This window comes from Somniosus microcephalus, chromosome 27 (assembly GCF_052327205.1).
Source record: "Somniosus microcephalus isolate GS21.2 chromosome 27, FLI_Smic_1.0, whole genome shotgun sequence".
NCBI classification, from domain to species: domain Eukaryota; kingdom Metazoa; phylum Chordata; class Chondrichthyes; order Squaliformes; family Somniosidae; genus Somniosus; species Somniosus microcephalus.
The window spans coordinates 33,962,765-33,980,956 of NC_141013.1; the positions used below are offsets into that span (position 1 = coordinate 33,962,765).

Below are 18,192 nucleotides of genomic sequence, written 5' to 3' on the forward strand. Positions count from 1 at the left end.
CTTCATTCCTATAACGCCCGCCAGCTCACCAACACCCAGGGAGCTTGTGTGGAAGAAAATTGTATAATGGCTGCTGAAGAGCTTAGTGTTTGTTACATTCCACTCTCAGTTTTAATTGGTAACATGCCACAGCCAGTTACTTCAAGATCTACAGCAGCAAGCATGTCAAAACATCATGTTACCAGCTCAACAAGCTCGATGAGGCAGTGAGCTGTCTGAGTGATACACCCTCTGGACAATTCCATTTTCCATACTTAGCCCTGCCATCAGTTGCTGCATCAATGTCACTCCCATCCTTGTTGACTTCCTGGGGGATGTGTTGAACTCTCAGAAGCACCGACGACACAAGCTTCCTCAGCTGCTGCAGGCACCGACTCCGTGGCTGCACTTCCTTTTTTGAAAACAGCAACAGAGAAATCTCATCTATCCCAAGCACAGTTTATTTTTAATATTCATTCTCGGGATGTAGGCGTCACTGGCAAGGCCGGCATTTATTGCCCATCCCTAGCAACGTCTGAGAAGGTGTTGGTAGGCCTTCTTCTTGAACTGCTGCCGTCTGTGCGGTGTAAGTGCTCCCATGGTGCCATTCAGTAGGAAGTTCCAGGATTTTGACCCAGCGATATATGTCCAAGTCGGGATGGTTTGTGATTTGGGAAGGAACTTGGAGATGACGGTGTTCCCAAACAGCTACTGCCCTTGTTCCTAAAAAAAAAAACCTCACAACACAAATGTGCCAGAATCTAATCAGATTAATTTAATAGCAACAGTTACTGCTGTCTAGAGAAGGTCAATGGGAGATTTAATAGAGGTGTTCAAAATTCTGAAAGGTTTTGATAGATTCAATAAGGAGAAACTGTTTCTACTGGCAGGAGAGTTGGTAATCAGAGGACACCGATTTAAGATAATTAGCAAATGAGCCAGAGGCGAAATGAGGAGATTTATTTATACGCAGCGTGTGGCTATGATCTGGAATGCACTGCCTGAAAGTGGGGTGCAAGCAGAAAGTAACTTTCAAAAGTACACATTTGTAGGGCTATGGGAAAAGAGCAGGGGGCCTGGGACTAATTGGAGAGCTCTATCAAAGACCAGCAGTTACGATGACCTCCTTCTGTGCTGTAAGATTCTATGGCCATGATTTTCCCGTCCAAGGTGGGTTTGAGGTGGGCGATGTCGATGGTGGGTCTCGGCCCCACTCCTGGCTCCATCCCGGCCTCCAACATGACTTTCCCCTGATTGGGCTTGTTAAGACCACCCTGCACGTTTCCCAGCCAATTGACGGAAGCAGGTCTGGTGACGTCATTTGATGACGCGTCATCAGCCGGTTTCCTTAAAGGGACCATGCGCAACTTTATTTTGACAGTTTTGCTGTCAGTGTTCTACAGCATTGAAGTGCTGCAAACACTGACAAGCACTGCACTGAGGTGCACGGCTGCACCCAGGTTCTCCCATGACTCCCTGCATATGCTTATGGAGAGAGTCACAGCACACAGGGAAGTCCTCTTCCCTTCCAAAGGCGGAAGAGACCTCCCCAGGAGACCAACGCAGCCTGGTTGCACATTGCAGAGGAGGGCACAAGCGGGGATGTCGTCAGGAGGACCTGGGTGCAGTGGTGCAAACCTTTCAATGATCTCAGTAGATCACGAAACATTACTGCTAAGCCACACTCAACCTCATCCTGCTGTGCCACTCTTCACATCCCCATCACTCTGTCTTCCCTACCCTACTCCTACACATTCTTACTCACACCAACTTACCTTGTACCTCCGCCCATCCCTCTCTATCTACGTTATCACATCTCCATCTCACTAGCCAGCCCTCACACTCACCCTCATCCTAGTCCAATCATACCAACTAACAACACATAAGAGTAGGCACTTGTGTGTTTTAGCCAATGTTCGTGTGAAGTTTCTGTCAATGTGCTGTGAAACATTGAAATCTTTATTTTCAACAATTTGCGTTCTTGGACAGATTTGTGTGCACCTTTGGAAGTGGCTTAGTGAGTTGCAGTGAATGGTGAGACATAATGGAACCCCCCACAATGGTGGTGAGTGTGAAAGGAATGGCTTGGATGGGATGCTTTATATTGTTGGTGTGGGGTGGTGCCAACCTGGCGCATCATGTGGCAGCCAGGGTATGCAACGTCAAGTGAAATAAATCTGGCCATGGTGAGGCCATCCCTTACATCCCAGGCAGCAATGTGGTCAGGTGCTGATGCCCTGTGTCCTGTGCAGCATCAGTTGTTTGCGGAGAAGGTTGGTGTGGCTGCTGGTGTGCCTGGTGATGCTGGTGTTGTGGCTGATCGTGGTCAGATTCTGAGGACCAAGGCGAGAGAGTATAAAGTGCACCCATGCTTATGGAATAGATGGCAAGTGAAGTAGAGATGACAGAAGCGATCTGTCAATGGTGCGAGAGGTAATGAGGTCAGACTGGATGGAGACTTGTGTAAAGACTTGCAGCATCCTGAATCTGTAGTGGAAATGCAGTTTAGAGATGTTACTGCTTAAGGGAAGATATCTGAATCAGCTGGGAACTTTGAGTTGACATTTGAAGCTGTCAACTCATCAGCTGATTCAATTGCCAATGACCTCCCACCTCAGCTTCACAGACGAGGTCCAGGCATAGCGGGAAACTCGTGGGAGACCTGTCAAATTCAAAAAGCTGGGAAAAATCAAATCAAATCAAAATCAAATCAAATCAACTTTTATTGTCATTGTTAGTGCACAAGTGCAGTACAACGAAATGTAGGCTTGCAGCTCCCAAGAGTGTACAATTTGGATTAGGACACTTAAACATTTCAACATACATTTGTACATATATATTAGCATAAATATGACCATAATAAAGTGCATTGGCAGATGTGCAGGCTTTAGTGTTTATTTGTGGAGTTCAGTAGGATGACAGCCCTGGGAAAGAAGCTGTTCCTAAATCTGGTCGTACGGGTGCGAATGCATCTGTAGCGTCTTCCAGATGGTAGGAGGGCGAACAGACTGTGGCTGGGGTGGGTAGGGTCTTTGATGATGGACCGTGCCCTCCGTAGGCAGCGTTTCTGATATATATGTTCTATGGTCGGTAGCCGGGTGCCGGTAATGCGTTGGGCAGTTTTGACTACCCGCTGCAGGGCTTTCCGGTCATGGGAGCTACAGCTGCCGTACCATACCGTGATACAGTTTGTCAGGATACTCTCTATAGTGCAGCGGTAGAAGTTAGAGAGGATCAGGGGTGACAGATTACATCCCTTCAGCCTCCTCAAGAAATATAGGCGCGGCTGGGCCTTCTTCACCAGAGAGGAGGTGTTGAGGGACCAGGAGAGGTCTTCCGTGATGTGGACTCCGAGGAACTTAAAGCTGGCCACCCTTTCCACCTCCGCCCCATTGATGTGGATGGGGGTGTGACTTCCGCCTTTGGACTTCCTGAAGTCCACGATTATTTCCTTTGTTTTCTTGGTGTTAAGGGCCAGGTTGTTGTCGGCGCACCACTTCACGAGATGCTGGACCTCCTCCCTGTAGGCTGACTCATCGTTGTTGGTGATCTGGCCTACTACCGTGGTGTCATCTGCAAACTTGATGATGGTGTTGGAACCATTAACAGCCACACAGTCGTGGGTGAAGAGGGAGTAGAGGAGGGGGCTCAGCACACATCCTTGTGGGGCCCCCGTGTTCAGGGTCAGGGGGGGGGAGGTGTGGTTACCTAATTTGACAGACTGGGGTCTGTTTGTTAGGAAGTCCAGGGTCCAGTTGCAGAGGGAAGTGTTCAGGCCAAGAGTTTGGAGTTTGGTGGCCAGCTTGTTGGGGACGATAGTGTTGAATGCTGAGCTGTAGTCTATAAACAACATTCTGATGTAGGTCTCCTTACCATCTAGGTGATTCAGTGCCGAGTGTAGAGCAGTTGTGATTGCATCCTCCGTTGATCTGTTTGCCCAATAGGCAAACTGGTGTTGGTCAAGGGAGGCAGGAACATTGGCTTTGATGTGGGCTAAGACCAGTCTCTCGAAACACTTCATTATGATGGGTGTGAGTGCGACAGGTCGATAGTCGTTCAGACACGTCACAGCCACTTGTTTAGGCACAGGAATGATGGTGGCGGTCTTGAAGCATGTAGGGACTACTGCCTGGGCCAATGACAGGTTGAAGATGGCGGTGAAGACATCAGGCAGCTGATCAGCACATTCCTTGAGTACCCGTCCAGGGATGCTATCCGGTCCAGTAGCCTTTCGTGTGTTCACTCTGCGTAGAGCGCCCCTTACGTCGGAGGTCGACAGAGTGAGCACCTGGTCTTCCGGGGGTGGCAAGGCTTTGGTAGCTGGCTCCTTGTTGTCCCTGTCGAAGCGAGCGTAGAAGTTGTTAAGCTCCTCCGGAAGGGAGGCGTCGCTGACCGGGGGACTGGTGTTTTTGCCCTTGTAGTCAGTGATGGCCTGGATGCCTTGCCACATGCGCCGGGGGTCCGAGTTGTTGCGGAAGTGATCCTCTATCTGCAGTGTCTGTTTCCATTTGGCAGTCCTGATACCCTTTTTTAGGTTGGTCCTAGCTGCTCTGTAAGCCGCCGCGTCGCCAGATTTAAATGCTGCGTCGCGTGCTTTCAACAGTGAGCGGACCTCTCCGTTCATCCAGGGTTTCTGGTTGGGGTATGACCTGATATTTTTGTGGGTCGTGACGACCTCGACGCAGCTGTTGATGTAGAATAGCACTGTGGATGCGTATTCCTCGATGTCATTGTGGGCAAACATGCCCCAATCAGTGCGTTCGAAGCAATCCTGAAGCTCCGATACTGCCCCCTCTGGCCATACTTTCACTGCTCTCATTGATGTTCTCTCTCTTTTGATGAGCGGTTTGTATGCCGGGGCTAGAAACAGGGAGAGGTGGTCAGACTTCCCAAGGTGGGGGCAGGGAATGGCCTTGTAAGCGTCTACAATGCTCGTGTAGACTTGATCCAGTGTGTTCTCCCCTCTTGTGGGGCAGGAGACATTCTGGTGGAATTTCGGTAGTACAGTTTTTAGGTTTGTGTGATTGAAGTCCCCCGCAACGATAAAAGCTCCGTCTGGGTGCGCAGTTTGTTGTTCGCTGATGGCCCTGTAGAGGTCCTTCAGTGCTAGTTTGGCATTAGCGTGTGGTGGGATGTAGACCGCAGTGATGATAACATTCGTGAATTCCCGAGGCAGGTAGAAGGGTCTGCACCTTACCATGAGGAATTCCAAATCAGCCGAGCAGGATCTATCAATTATATCACTGTTGGTGCACCAGGCATTGTTGGTGTAAATGCACAAACCGCCTCCCTTGCTCTTACCGGAGTCTGCAGTTCTGTCGGCGCGGAAGACCGTGCGCCCTTCTAGTTGTATGGTGGTGTCAGGGATGCCATTGTTCAGCCAGGTTTCTGTGAAGATCATGGCGCAGCATTCCTTTGTCCTTTTCTGTGTGGTGAGATCCAGTTTGATCTCATCCATTTTGTTCTCCAGTGACCTGACGTTGACCAGGAAAATACTTGAGAGTGAGAGTTTGTGTGGGGCCCTCTTCAGCCTGTTTTGGATCCCTGCTCTCTTACCCCGCTTCTGCTTGCGTTCCCTGCGCGGTCTGCGCTGACTTCTGGCTGGGGAAGGACGCCACGCTGGTCCCGGGGGTCGGGCGATGTCGGGAGGCAGATCGATGTCGCCGAATTTAAGCTTCACACAGTCGGCCCCGATGTCTAGGAGCGTCTGCCGGCTGTACAGTAGGTCAGCCTTTAATTCCCTCAAAAAGCAGTGAAGTTGATGTAAACAATTCACTAATGATTTGAATTGGGTCCCCCGCCACTGCCTGTCGGGTCTGCTCAGCGCTGACAGACCCGACATTGGGAAATGCAGGTGTGCGCGTTTTGACAGCGGGATCCTGACTCGCTCTCGATCATTTTAAATTCCACAGCTTACCCACCAACAATCGCCTGCCAAAGAGCGCTGGCAAAATCACGGCCTTTGTTTCTGCATAACGTGGAGTCACTCCGACCATGTATTAACAAGGGCTGTCCATGAACACACGCAATACATGCGTAAAACATCCAACCAATGCTATTAATGAGCTGTTATTATAAGTAACATGCAAACAATCCACTGAAATCTCAAGCTCTGCTGTTGCTATTAGATTTTTTTTTAACTTTCTATCTCTATCTAGAAGTCATGTGGGTAATTTTATCCTAATCCATTCGGCGGAAAACTGACGTGATCGGATCGGCCACCCGATTTACACCCGGCCCGATTTACACCCGGCCCGATTTACACCCGGCCGATTTACACCCGGCCCCATTTACACCCGGCCCGATTTACACCCCGGCCCGATTTACACCCCGGCCCCATTTACACCCCGGCCCGATTTACACCCCCGCCCGATTTACACCCCGTCCGTTTTACACCCCGTCTGTTTTACACCCGGCTCGTACCAACTTTTCCTTTGTATAGTCCTGCCCGCGCTCTACGTTAAAGCTGCTATATAAATGCAAATTCTTGTTCTTGCTCTTGCAGCCACCTGTATTTACCTCCATCTTCCTTCTCGATGCTTCCTGGGCTTCATGCATGTGCAAGTTCAATGCTCCACAATGCCTTGTATTGCACTGGAAGATGAAAGCTGCCAACTCGCTCTCGCCCGCATTGCACTCCCGGCCAAGACGAATTTCACCCCCCAATTAGTCTGTGAGATGTGCTGGAGATGCTAAGTCACTGGCTGCTCCAGTAGATCAGGGCCTGCCCACCAGAACAGCCAAGCTATGGACTGCTGAGTGAGCGGGAGCGTAAGCCGGGCCTGGCTCAAAGTGCAGGGTGCACGATCACTACCAACGCTGAGCACTGGGGCCATTTATTAGTGGCAAACTTTGGAGCATGGCAATGCCAAGCATGTCCATACCCAAAAACAAGACATCTGTCAGAACTATCCAAGGTTCCTTGCTCCCTATCAATCTCAAAACAGCTGAGAGAGACACCAGGCTCCAACACCTGGCAGCTTAACTCAGACACAGCATCATGTTGTGTGGGTGGTCCCAAGAAAGAAGCTTCAGGGCTGTGTGCTAATTTATTTGCCATTTATCAGTCAGGAATTATATGTGAGAACGTTTAACTCCTCCAAAGGTTTTAGCACGTTGCTGGGGTTAGGTTCTGCAGTGGCCTTTGTTACCTCTCGACTTGACTATTCCAACGCACTCCTGGCCGGCCTCCCACGTTCTACCCTCCATAAACTTGAGGTCATCCAAAACTATGCTGCCCGTGTCCTAACTCGCACCAAGTCCCGTTCGCCCATCGCCCCTGTGCACACTGACCTACATTGGCTCCCGGTTAAGCAACGCATCGATTTTAAAATTCTCATCTTTGTTTTCAAAACCCTCCATATCCTTGTCCCTCCCTATCTCTGTAATCTCCTCCAGCCCCACAAACCCCCGAGATCTCTGCGCTCTAATTCTGGCATCTTGAGCATCCCCAATTTTAATCGCTCAACTATTGGTGGCCATGCCTTCAGCTGCCTGGGCCCTAAGCTCTGGAATTCCCTCCCTAAACCTCTCCGCCTCTCTACCTCTCTCTCCTCCTTTAGACGCTCCTTAAAACCTACCTCTGTCAACTGCTCTAGTATCTCCTTATGTGGCTCGGTACCAAATTTTGTTTGATAACGCTCCTGTGAAGCGCCTTGGGATGTTTTACTACGTTAAAGAAGCTTTATAAATACAAGTTGTTGTTGTTGAGCAGCCTCTGGTCCCTTGCCCGAGTGGTCATGTGTCAGCAGTTTATTTATCCATTGAGGGCAGCTTAATCCTGCTCTCAACCAACAACCACACACAAATGTGCTTTCACAAGGAAGTCACTGAAAAGCAGCCTGAAGCAGGAATCCTTCCCTTCCTTAGCCCAAGGATACGAAAGCCACTGAAACACCTGCACTGCCACCCATCTCAGCCTGCCCAGCAAAGAACAAAAATAGAAGCTGGGACTTCCTGGTCTCTACAGCTCAGATACACAAGTGACAAAGGCACTGGGGAAGCTGTAGCAATAATGTCAATTTAAAAAAAAATCCAAGACCAAGCAATAGATGCCAAAAAGATTGTAGATTCAATGCATCATGGTGCAGCGGTTAGTGCTAGGGACAGAATGCAAAATTAAAGTGTGACCCCTGCCACAGTTGCGTGGTGGTGTACTGTACTTCAGTACATGTGGGAACTTTCTTATCAGTTTTGCATAGTTAGTCTACGCCAGGCAATTGTTTCTACATCATCACTCACTGATATTAGTCACTGGCCATTGAATTTTATTAGGATTAAAAAACTATAAAAACTGGTGCTACAAATTTCATGAGTGTACAATAGATATTCTCTCGGGCTCAGTGTCACTGGTTACTCACATCCCCTACGCTCAGGAGCACACCATTACTGGCCAAAATCATATGCCAGTGGTAGTTGTGGCCCGGTTGGTAGCTCTCTCACCTCTGGTGTTAGAAGGTTGTGGGTTCAAGTCTCACTCCAGAGACTGAGTACAACAATCTCAGCTGATGCTCCAGTGCTTTGCTGCACTGTTGGAGGTGCTGCCTTTAAACGAGATGTTAACCCCGTCTGCTCTCTCAGGTAGGATGCAAAAGATCCCATGGTACTATTTCGAAGAAGAGCAGGGGAGTTATCCCTGGTGTCCTGGCCAATATTTATTCCTCAATCAACATCACAGAAAATAACAGATTATTTGGTCAATATCACATTGCTGTTTGTGGGAGCTTGCTGTGCACAAATTGGCTGCTGCATTTCCTACATTATAACAGTGACTACACTTCAAAAGTACTTCATTGGCTGTAAAGCGCTTTGGGACATGCTGAGGTCATGAAAGGTACTATAGAAATGCAAGTCTTTTTTCTTTTAATATCTAGTTAAACAATAGTGTGACCTAGGGGATCTTAATATAGACCCCTTGTTACCTGTACTGGACACTGTGGTCCCACTGTGCCACCTCGTGTGTTCACCTGTTTTACAGAAGGCAGTCTCAAAAACACTGTAGTGAGACAAGGCCAATTTTGAGCCAAAAAACAGAATGTAGAATGTATGAATGAATAGAATAAAGTTTTCAAAGTGAAACACATCTATTTCCTTCTGCTCCTTGTAAAATAAATTGACACACGACATACTTATGCCTCTGTTCTGGGTACAAACTCCCTTTTCATGCTAACTGTCATTAAGCTATCTGGTGCTATCTTACAAACAGAATGGGTCCTCACTGCCATACTGGAACCCTTGTGTGTCTCTGACTGCCTTACTCATACTAGCAAGAGAGATTGCACTTCTCTTCAAAGAGGGAGAGAGTAAGAGAAAGAGAGACAGAATGGGAGAGAGGAGAGAGAGGGAGAGAGAGAGAGATGAACAGTCTTCTGACCCCTTCCTCGACTCTGTGTTGAGGATTGGTTTTCTGACTTGGCCAATCAAAGTTACCACCTTGAATGTGAAGCCACCCCTTGGTGTGGGAGCTGCTGGCACCTGTATGCGTGGCTCAGCCAAGCCCCCTGCCAGGCACAATGAATGAAAACCATTCGAGCACCGGGGTAGGAACAGCTATGGAAGGTATTCAACAACTTTCTATAGTCTTCAAACTGATGTGACATGCAACACTGCATGGTTAGAAGGTTATTGAATCTGTGGCCCAACCTGGCGACCGTCCTAATTGAGATTCTAAATGGCTTGTGTATCTCTGGGAGTTAACCCTTTGGAAGCAACATCTGACCTTATATCAATAATATAACAAAACCCTTCCAGGCCAAATGGATTAAATTCCCAAAATACCACAATTACCTACTCACAGCTCATGACATGATAGTTTCTATCCATGGATATGTTGTATAAGTATGATATAAGCTCATAAACCAGTAAAGGAGTTATGTTTCAGTCAGTATCTATCCGATGATTTGGTCATTATCACATTAAGTTAATTAGTGGTTGCTCATCTCCCTGGGCAACTTGAATTATTGCCTCAGATTCTTGCTTCTGGCAAGTTATAGAATTCCTATTGAACCTGTGGCTGAGTAGAAATAGGGCACAGCCGCTGCAAAAACATTAAACTTATGTTGTCAGCAGTGAGGATATACAAAGCCCTGGTTAGACCACACCTGGAGCACTGTGAGCAGTTCTGGGCACCACACCTTAGGAAGGATATATTGGCCTTGGAGGGAGCGCAACGTAGGTTTACCAGAATGATACCTGGACTCCAAGGGTTAAATTATGAGGAGAGATTACACAGATCAGGGTTGTACTCCCTGGAATTTAGAAGGTTAAGGGGTGATTTGATTGAATTTTTCAAAATATTAAGAGGAACTGATAGGGTAGGTAGAAAGAAACTATTTCCGCTGGTTGGGCAGTCTAGGACTAGGGGGCATAGTCTAAAAATTAGAGCCAGACCTTTCAGGGGTGAAGTTAGGAAACTCTCTTCCGCAGATGGCTAGGTCAGTTGTTAATTTTAAATCGCAGATTGATAGCTTTTTGTTAGCCAAAGGTATTGAGGGATATGGGCCAAAGGCGGGTAAATGAAGTTAGGTCACAGATCAGCTATGATCTCATTGAATGGCGAACAGGCTCGAGGGGCTAAATGGCCTACTCCTGTTCCTGTGTTCCTATGATTGCGGGTTACGTCGATGGTATTAGCATATCTAGCTAACAGAATGATGAGAAATAGTACAGAAAGGGTCTAATGAAAGACCAGCTGTTCACAGCTTTATTTTCGGCCCCATAATATCATCAATAGGCAAACAGACTGCCTTGCTAATGCCCAATTAATGGAAAGGAGAAGTTTTAGTTCACTCAGTTAATGGCATAGCCTATTCTTGTACCCAGTTTAAAAGGTGATGCCCTTTTTTTCTTATTTGTTTTTCACTTATATTCAAAGTAGGCCTGCGTTATTCGCTGAAGAACTTGCATTTACATAGCGCCTTTATTGGAGAAATACCCCCCACCGATTGATTTACATAGTCAAAGGTGCGTGAGTTAATAGACTGGTCAAAATGACAGGTTTTGAGAAGGTTTCTAAAGGTGAATGAGAGAAGCAGAGAGAGTTAGGGAAGGAGTTCTGGAGACCAGGCCCGAGGTAGCTAAAAAACAGAAAACTGCAACAAAAAAAAAGCAAAGAAAAGCACAGTGCAGAGTTACAGCTGTGAATGATTGTTACTGGTGTAAGTCAGTGGGAAAAGGAACTTTCTGCGAGGTATGAATACGATAAAAAGAAAAAAAACTGCTGAATGGAATTGCTTTTTGGAGAAGGCAGGAAAGAGAAGCGAACTTTATGCCAAAAAATATTTCTACTTTGGCAGAAATCTGAATTTAGGCTCTGTGTGACTCTTGATTTACCTTAAATGTCCTTTGCAGAATATAGTTTCAGTCATAATATCTGCACACATGATTTTCCGGAGTTGAATATATCGTAAATTAGAATTTAAGTTGCGTATAAAAACACAGATGGATATATTTCATTTTTTTCTGTATTTTTTAAAATAATGTAATACTTGTGGTTTGGTAGAGATTTCTACAATGGATGTAAGCTTTGTCGATTAACTAAGCTGGTAGCAAACTGACCTCTGAGTCAAAAGTTCGTAGGCTCAGGCCTCACTCCAGAGAGCACCTATCTAGGGTGATGCTTCAGCCCAATACTGAGGGAGTGCTTGCTGCATTGTCAGAGGGGCCAACGTTTGCATGAAATGTTCGACCGAGGCCGGGTCTGTCTGCTCAGGTGGATGTAAGCTAGCTCGTGGCACTATTCAAAGAAACTGGGATTTATATAGCGCTTCTAATGTAACTAACAAGACAAGAATCCTAAAATAGGGAGACGCTTTATTTGCTAGAGTTTATATACAAGATTGAAGGGTATCGTGCCTGTCAGAAAATAAGTGACAGACGAATCAAATAAAAAATAGAAATGATTTACAGTTGAATTTATAACAGATATTAATGTGGCATGAAACTGATTCAGGGTCATCTACTACATAAATTGTTGAAATTGCAGTGAGTCTTTTGTGAGGTAACAGCGTCATAGGTTAATTGAATTTTCTTTCTGAGGTTAAAATGCATTTCTATTAATACACAAATGACTGTAATTGGATAAAAGCAAGTTTTGTAAGAATCATTTGTGGTTAGGGGGTTTTGGACTTAAAAAAAAAATGCTTCAGCATTTGGTCAAATAAATGATTAATTAAATAAAAACAGGAAACTCTGCAGGTCAGGCAGCAACCGTAGAGAGAGAGATAGAGTTAAGGGCTGGAATTTTAAGTTTTGGACCCACTGGCAGAGTGCAAGAAATCTGGAAGTCCGGTTCTACCCCACATGCTGTGGAGTTCATAACAGCACAACGTGCATGTGACATCCCGGATAGGTTCACTGCCTGGAAACCAGTCTGATTGACAGGCTGGCTTCCAGTCAGGCGGAGAACGCTGCAGAAGAGGCCGCAGCTCCAGGTAGGCGCGAGTCCCGAGCCCGGGGGGGCGTCCGATCACTGATGCGGGAGGTGGGTCCGATCCCGGGGGGTCCGATCACTGACCAGGGGTGTGCAATCACCAACCCGGGGCGGGGTGGGGCGTCCGATCACTGATGCGGGAGGTGGGTCCGATCCCGGGGGGTCCGATCACTGACCAGGGGTGTGCAATCACCGACCCGGGGTGGGGTGGGGCGTCCGATCACTGATGCGGGAGGTGGGTCCGACCCAGGGGGGTCCGATCACTGACCAGGGGTGTGCAATCACCAACCCGGGGCAGGGTGGGGGGTTTCTGATCCGGACAGCCTGACGTTCGAGGAGGTTGTGGGGGCTGGGAGGAAGGACACCTGCTCCTCCCAGCCCACAAGGTTTGCTCCCCGAGGCTGTCCTCGCGTCACTGCAGTTGTTGGGAATCCCAAGGCCCAGGCTCCCCGGCCGCCCACAGTTAAACCTGCACAGCAGGTTAAATCAGAGGCTTCCAGTCTCATTAACATATTTAAAGAGCCAAGCTGCCTCCTGGGAGCGGGTTGGCTGCCCGCCCCCCGTTGTTGTCCTCAAAGCTCTACCAGCTCAATACAGTTTGCTACATCCGTCTTTTAAAATACCTTTTAATGTAAAGCTCAGTTGCCACATTTTTAATATCCCGTGCAAATACACGAGACACAATAATAATAACAGTAAACGTGCATGGGGTAGAAATTGATGCGCGTTGCAGCCACTTTTCGGGTGTGAAATGGAAGCAACGGTGACGAAATTGCCGTGGAACATCCCGCGCCCAATCTGCGCGTGCGTTCGGGCCTCTGATAAATCCGTCAGGCCTGTTTTTTGGGCATCTCAAGCGGCCGCCTAAAACAGGCATTAGGCCCTTGCATATGTCAATCAGGGTCCTACTGCCTGTTTAAGGACACCTCTGAGAAATTGGTTTCCAATGAGTGGAGCAGGAGTCTGTTCCGCTCAGAATCCTTCAGCGACTCGCTACGGCTGCCTGCGGAAGCATGACAGCCGCAAAAATTTTAATGAGGCCCGAGGACCAATTTCAAGCCGGCCTCAAGCCTACCATTTGGGAAGCGCGGTGTCTACATGGACCCGAAATCGCGCCGTAACTCCATATACTCTGAAGAACTGCGTAAGTTATAAATCTATAGATCCTTGTGTGGTCCCACTGTTCTCCCATATTCATTCCTGAGACTGTCGAACATTCAGCTAGCATTGTTAATCGGGCAGGTGTAAATATAGAACAACCTCACAGAGGACAGGCTTCTGGAATAAGAATGACAGGAAAGCGTCGCTTAGTACCAGAGCATCAGGAAAATCAAGGGTGTGCAGTAACTCTGCAAAATATCAAAGAAACATCTGGGGTCAGTCTGTGAGTCCTTGTTTTTAAAATTTTTGCAATTATTTTTAGCTGAGGTTGTTTCTTTTAAAATCGAAGGTATCGTGGGAGTGCTCGACAATTAATTGGTTTTGACTGACATTTTCTGGACAGGATTTTGTCGTTCTAATCTAGAGATTATCTTCGCAGACTCCTTATTGACATTGTTTGGTGTATTTGTAGCATCACTTTAGCTGTTCATGGCGTATTCTGGCCCGTGTTTTTTCTGCTGTAGAAATGCTGGACTGTCTGTTGTACTGGTTAACTGAAGGCTATATTGTCTCACATTGTACGGCCTTAGTAACAGTAGACTGATGGATTGACGGCCTCTGAGAGACTCTTCAGTTGAGTATTATCCTCCAGAAACTCGACAAATCTGGAACTGTTTGCTAAAACTAAAGAGGAATCAGTTAATCGGACTGAAATGTTTTTGCGCTGTACGCAGCCATCGGCCTGTCCAGATGGTGGGACTTTGGCAGAAGTGGAAGAGGATAAAAAGCAGTCAGTTAATTGGGTAGATATAGAAGAGGCTCAGTGCTGTACACATCCCAAGGCCTGTCCAGATGGCAAGGCCTTGGTTGTCGAAATGGATAAACAGCATCTAATGCTTGGAGCAAAAAGGGTTGAAGGACCAGAACACGTCGACGAAGCAGCTTTGAAAGCCATTAAAGAGTCCGTCATGGGATCTGTCGGTCCTGAGGAGGCAGAACAAACAAAACCGGACAAAGTTCCTAGCTTCAGTAAAGCTGTCAGGTTCCAGCTGCCTTCAGAGACAATAAGAGCTTCTGATGTTGATGATTTACAGGCCCCGTTTTTTGAGATCGACGGCCTTGGAGAATGTCGTGTCAGCACTTTTATGAATACTTGTCACTCTGAGAGTTGGATTGGCATCACAGGCAAGTACTGCCCCTTTGACCTGTTGAGTAGCTACTTTGGCTTTGATCTGTATATTAAAAATAGTCATTCTATTAGCAATAAACTGCACAAACATATAAATGCATCCAGATCCGCATACATAAAGCAAATTATTCAGTTATTCTAATTGTTAAAGGATAATGTTTAGAAAACTTCAGTGCCGAACTGAAGTCTAAACAAACATTTTAAAGCCTAAATGATTAAAGACTTGTTATCTTATCTGCATATACAGTGCTTTAAAAACATAACCTCTTTGTTTTTCAAAGACTATTTTTGAATCAAATGCCTAATTTAATAATAAAACATCGACTTTAGCATTATTTTTTATTTCTCTAGAAATTATTTGGAGAATTTTTAATCAGTATTTGTAACATTGAATTGCTGACAATTCCACTAATAAAAATACTGCAGATATTTTTTAATGAAAGCTTTCTGAGCTGCAATAATTGTCATGTGGTCAATGCAACATTAACTTAGTGCTAACAGATTGGGGGGGTTAAGATATACCTTTTGCCCGATGTATACCTGGAGTGGCGACACTATTACCTGCCAGCAGCATTAAGATAGAGCGACCAACAGATTTTTCATGCTTTCAATGATTGCCAGTGACAAGGAGCTGCCACTCAGTCTCAGGAAAGGAACAAGCTAATCGACCGATCTGCCCCTCGCTTTTCCCTTTGTTTGACCTCACCACCGGGGAGATAAGGCCAGTCAAAGCTCTCTGTCCACTGCCACCTGCACAATTTTTCCCTCGGTCGTTTTGGAACCTTTTCTTCAGTGGAGCAGACTCGACGTGACGCTCTGTGCAATGTTTCAGTTGAATTATTTCATCAAGTTATTATTTTCATAAAGCGGCATTAACATGTTTTTGAGGCTACCAAATCCTTTTATCTTCTCCCTAGGCCACACTGCACCAAAGGCTGAGAGTATGGCTCCCAGGCCTCTGTTAATGCCCCTTCTCACAGTCAAGCTAGTGATTACATAGGATATACGGCACCACCTCCAAGTTCCCCTCCAAGTCACACATCATCCTGACTTAGAAATATATCGCCAATCCTTCATCGTCGCTGGGTCAAAATCCTGGAACTCCCTCCCTAACAGCACTGTGGAAGTACCTTCACCACACGGACTGCAGCGGTTCAAGAAGACGGCTCACCACCACCTTCTCAGGGGCAATTAGGGATGGGCAATAAATGCTGGCCTTGCCAGCGGCGCCCACATCCCATGAAAACAAATAAAATAAAGTACAGGCCATTCGGCCCAACCAGTCCATGCCGGTGAGATCAACAATTTCTTGGTGTAGGAGGAATGAGGCTACGGGGTTCATTTTAACTAAACCCAGTCAGGCAGCAAACCCAAGGGACCAGGTGGCACACCGGTTTTCATTGACTCTAATGGGGATTGAAATCGGGTGGGGTGTAAAACTACTGTTGCACCTGATCCCGTCAGTTTCCCGCTGGGTGGGTTCGGTTCAAATTGCCTCCCCCCCCCCATATCTCCCACTGTCATGACTTTAATAAGCTTGGCCACTTCACCATCCAACATATTACATTGCTGTCACAGAATTTCAGTTGAAATGGATATTATGCCAGTGACCTTAGAACTGCCCAAGGAACACCACCCAAAGGTCAGAAGATAGTAACAGAGCCCATGGTAGTCATTCTATTGCACCAAGATCTCAGGCACAAGACCAACTGCCCTCGCACTAATCATTGTGACAAAGCATTTTGATGAAAACAGATTAGTATGAAGACTATTTCCTCTTCTCTTCTGTGCCTAGCAGGACATGAAGGAGCTAAATTCTTCCACCACTTATACATCCAGCAGAGTGTGCCCTGGCCCATTTCTGTAACTCAGCTCCTTTTACATGGATAGGTTGTTAACCTGACTCACAACTTCTTACCAGGAGATGGGTGGGTCGTCAGTCCACTCCCATCGGACACGAGTGCCCCCGCTGGATGTTAACCCAGTATTCAGAGACCGAGGCTCTGATCTCTTACTCTCACCAGGGCTACGATGGGAGGATCACTCCATCCCATCGGACACGAATACCCCCTGCTGGATGTCAACTCAGTGTTCGCCACCGCTCGCCGGGGCTAAAAAGACTATTTACTTCAGTGAAAGCCATCTTTGTGGCCATTTTTTGGGACTGGCTGCAGGTGCTATCTATAGGGTGCCCCTGCGCAGGTCCTGGTTAAAATTGCTCACACATCGGATCTGGCATTTGATGCTCAGTTCAAGTAGGTAGATGACTGTATCGGTGTTTTCTTTAAGGCAAGTTTCAGTGTATTTGCTATAAGACAACTTGGGGGGAAAAATGGAGTCGCGCCCCCTTTGGGGCGCTAACTTCACTGGGGCGCTACTTTTAGCGCACCGGAAAAATTAGCGACCCCGAGGCCGAAATTGACTGGTAGCGCCCCAAGAGGGAAGCGGGACGCTACTGGAAGCGCCCCACCTCCCTCTTGGGGCGCTGCGAGGGAACATCGCGGTGCTGCGGTTCTGTAGGTCTTCCTCCCCTTCTTAAAGGGGAGGGGCCTAGCGCAACGTGACCTGGGGCCCAGCTGGGCCACCGGGGATCGGAGTGCCGGCAAAAGAGCCCGGCACTCAAGAGAAGTGCCGGGCTCATGGAGCGCAGCCAGCACTCCGCGGGGGGGGGGGGGGTGGCGTCAGGAGGCTGGGGATGGCAGCGGAGGCAGGTGCTGGCAGGCGGCCAGCAACAAAAATGGCCGCCCGGCACCTTGCCTTTAAATAACGCCGCCCCGGCCGCAGGTAGGCCCCCCTGACCCGGTCGGGCATAACGTCTGGCAGTAATTCAGGCGGCGCTACCGAAGATCACGGCCAGGGTGCCAACGGTTACCGCCACCGCTGAATTTCACGGGAGGCATTGGCAGCGCTGCGCCCAGGCGCTAGTTGCTTTGCGCCCTCTTAGGGCACTAACGGGAGGCGCAAAGCAACCGAATTTTTCCCCCCTTACAATTTGATTCAATAAAAGTAAGCACCACTGACAGTCAAACTTTGGAGTTCGTATATCATGTTCTTTTGCTGCATTTTTACTGACAAGCAGAGACTGCAGTATAGGTTCTAACCAGGCAGTGTCTCATTTATACAGACTAGCTGGAACCGCAATTCACTTGCCCAGGAGAGAACTTTGCCAATGTGTGTGGAATCTCTGTCCCAACAGTTTAGAGAGTATAGATGTCAGCATGCACTCTTTCCAAACATTTAACTCGACTTCAGATGAAGATAGCCCCTCCCCAGCTGCTATTGACACCACACTGGAGTGACACACCAGGCAGTGTCAAAACCCAGGTGGTGTGAGACCATCTCCTCCAGGGACACTCACTCTGCTTTTTCTCCTCAATCTGGTTGACTCCTGGCTCTGATTTATACCCCAACTTTAACAAAGTGTTTTCTGTTTCACAACAATCTTAATGTTGCAGTAGAGATGCACCCTCAGTTTCACACGTTAGATTTATCA

The 18,192-nt window shown here is 47.4% G+C and overlaps 1 protein-coding gene across 1 annotated transcript in view; it reads right to left on the reverse strand.

Moving 5' to 3' along the window:
- The window catches only part of LOC147100114 (RNA polymerase II elongation factor ELL), a 197,150-nt gene extending 190,613 nt beyond the window's left edge, over positions 1-6,537 (reverse strand). The window contains exon 1 of the mRNA XM_085968965.1: positions 6,403-6,537. Within this exon, the coding sequence (XP_085825091.1) occupies positions 6,403-6,537 (135 nt within the window). The remainder of the gene's footprint in view (positions 1-6,402) is intronic.
- Between the last annotated feature and the right edge of the window lie 11,655 nt (positions 6,538-18,192).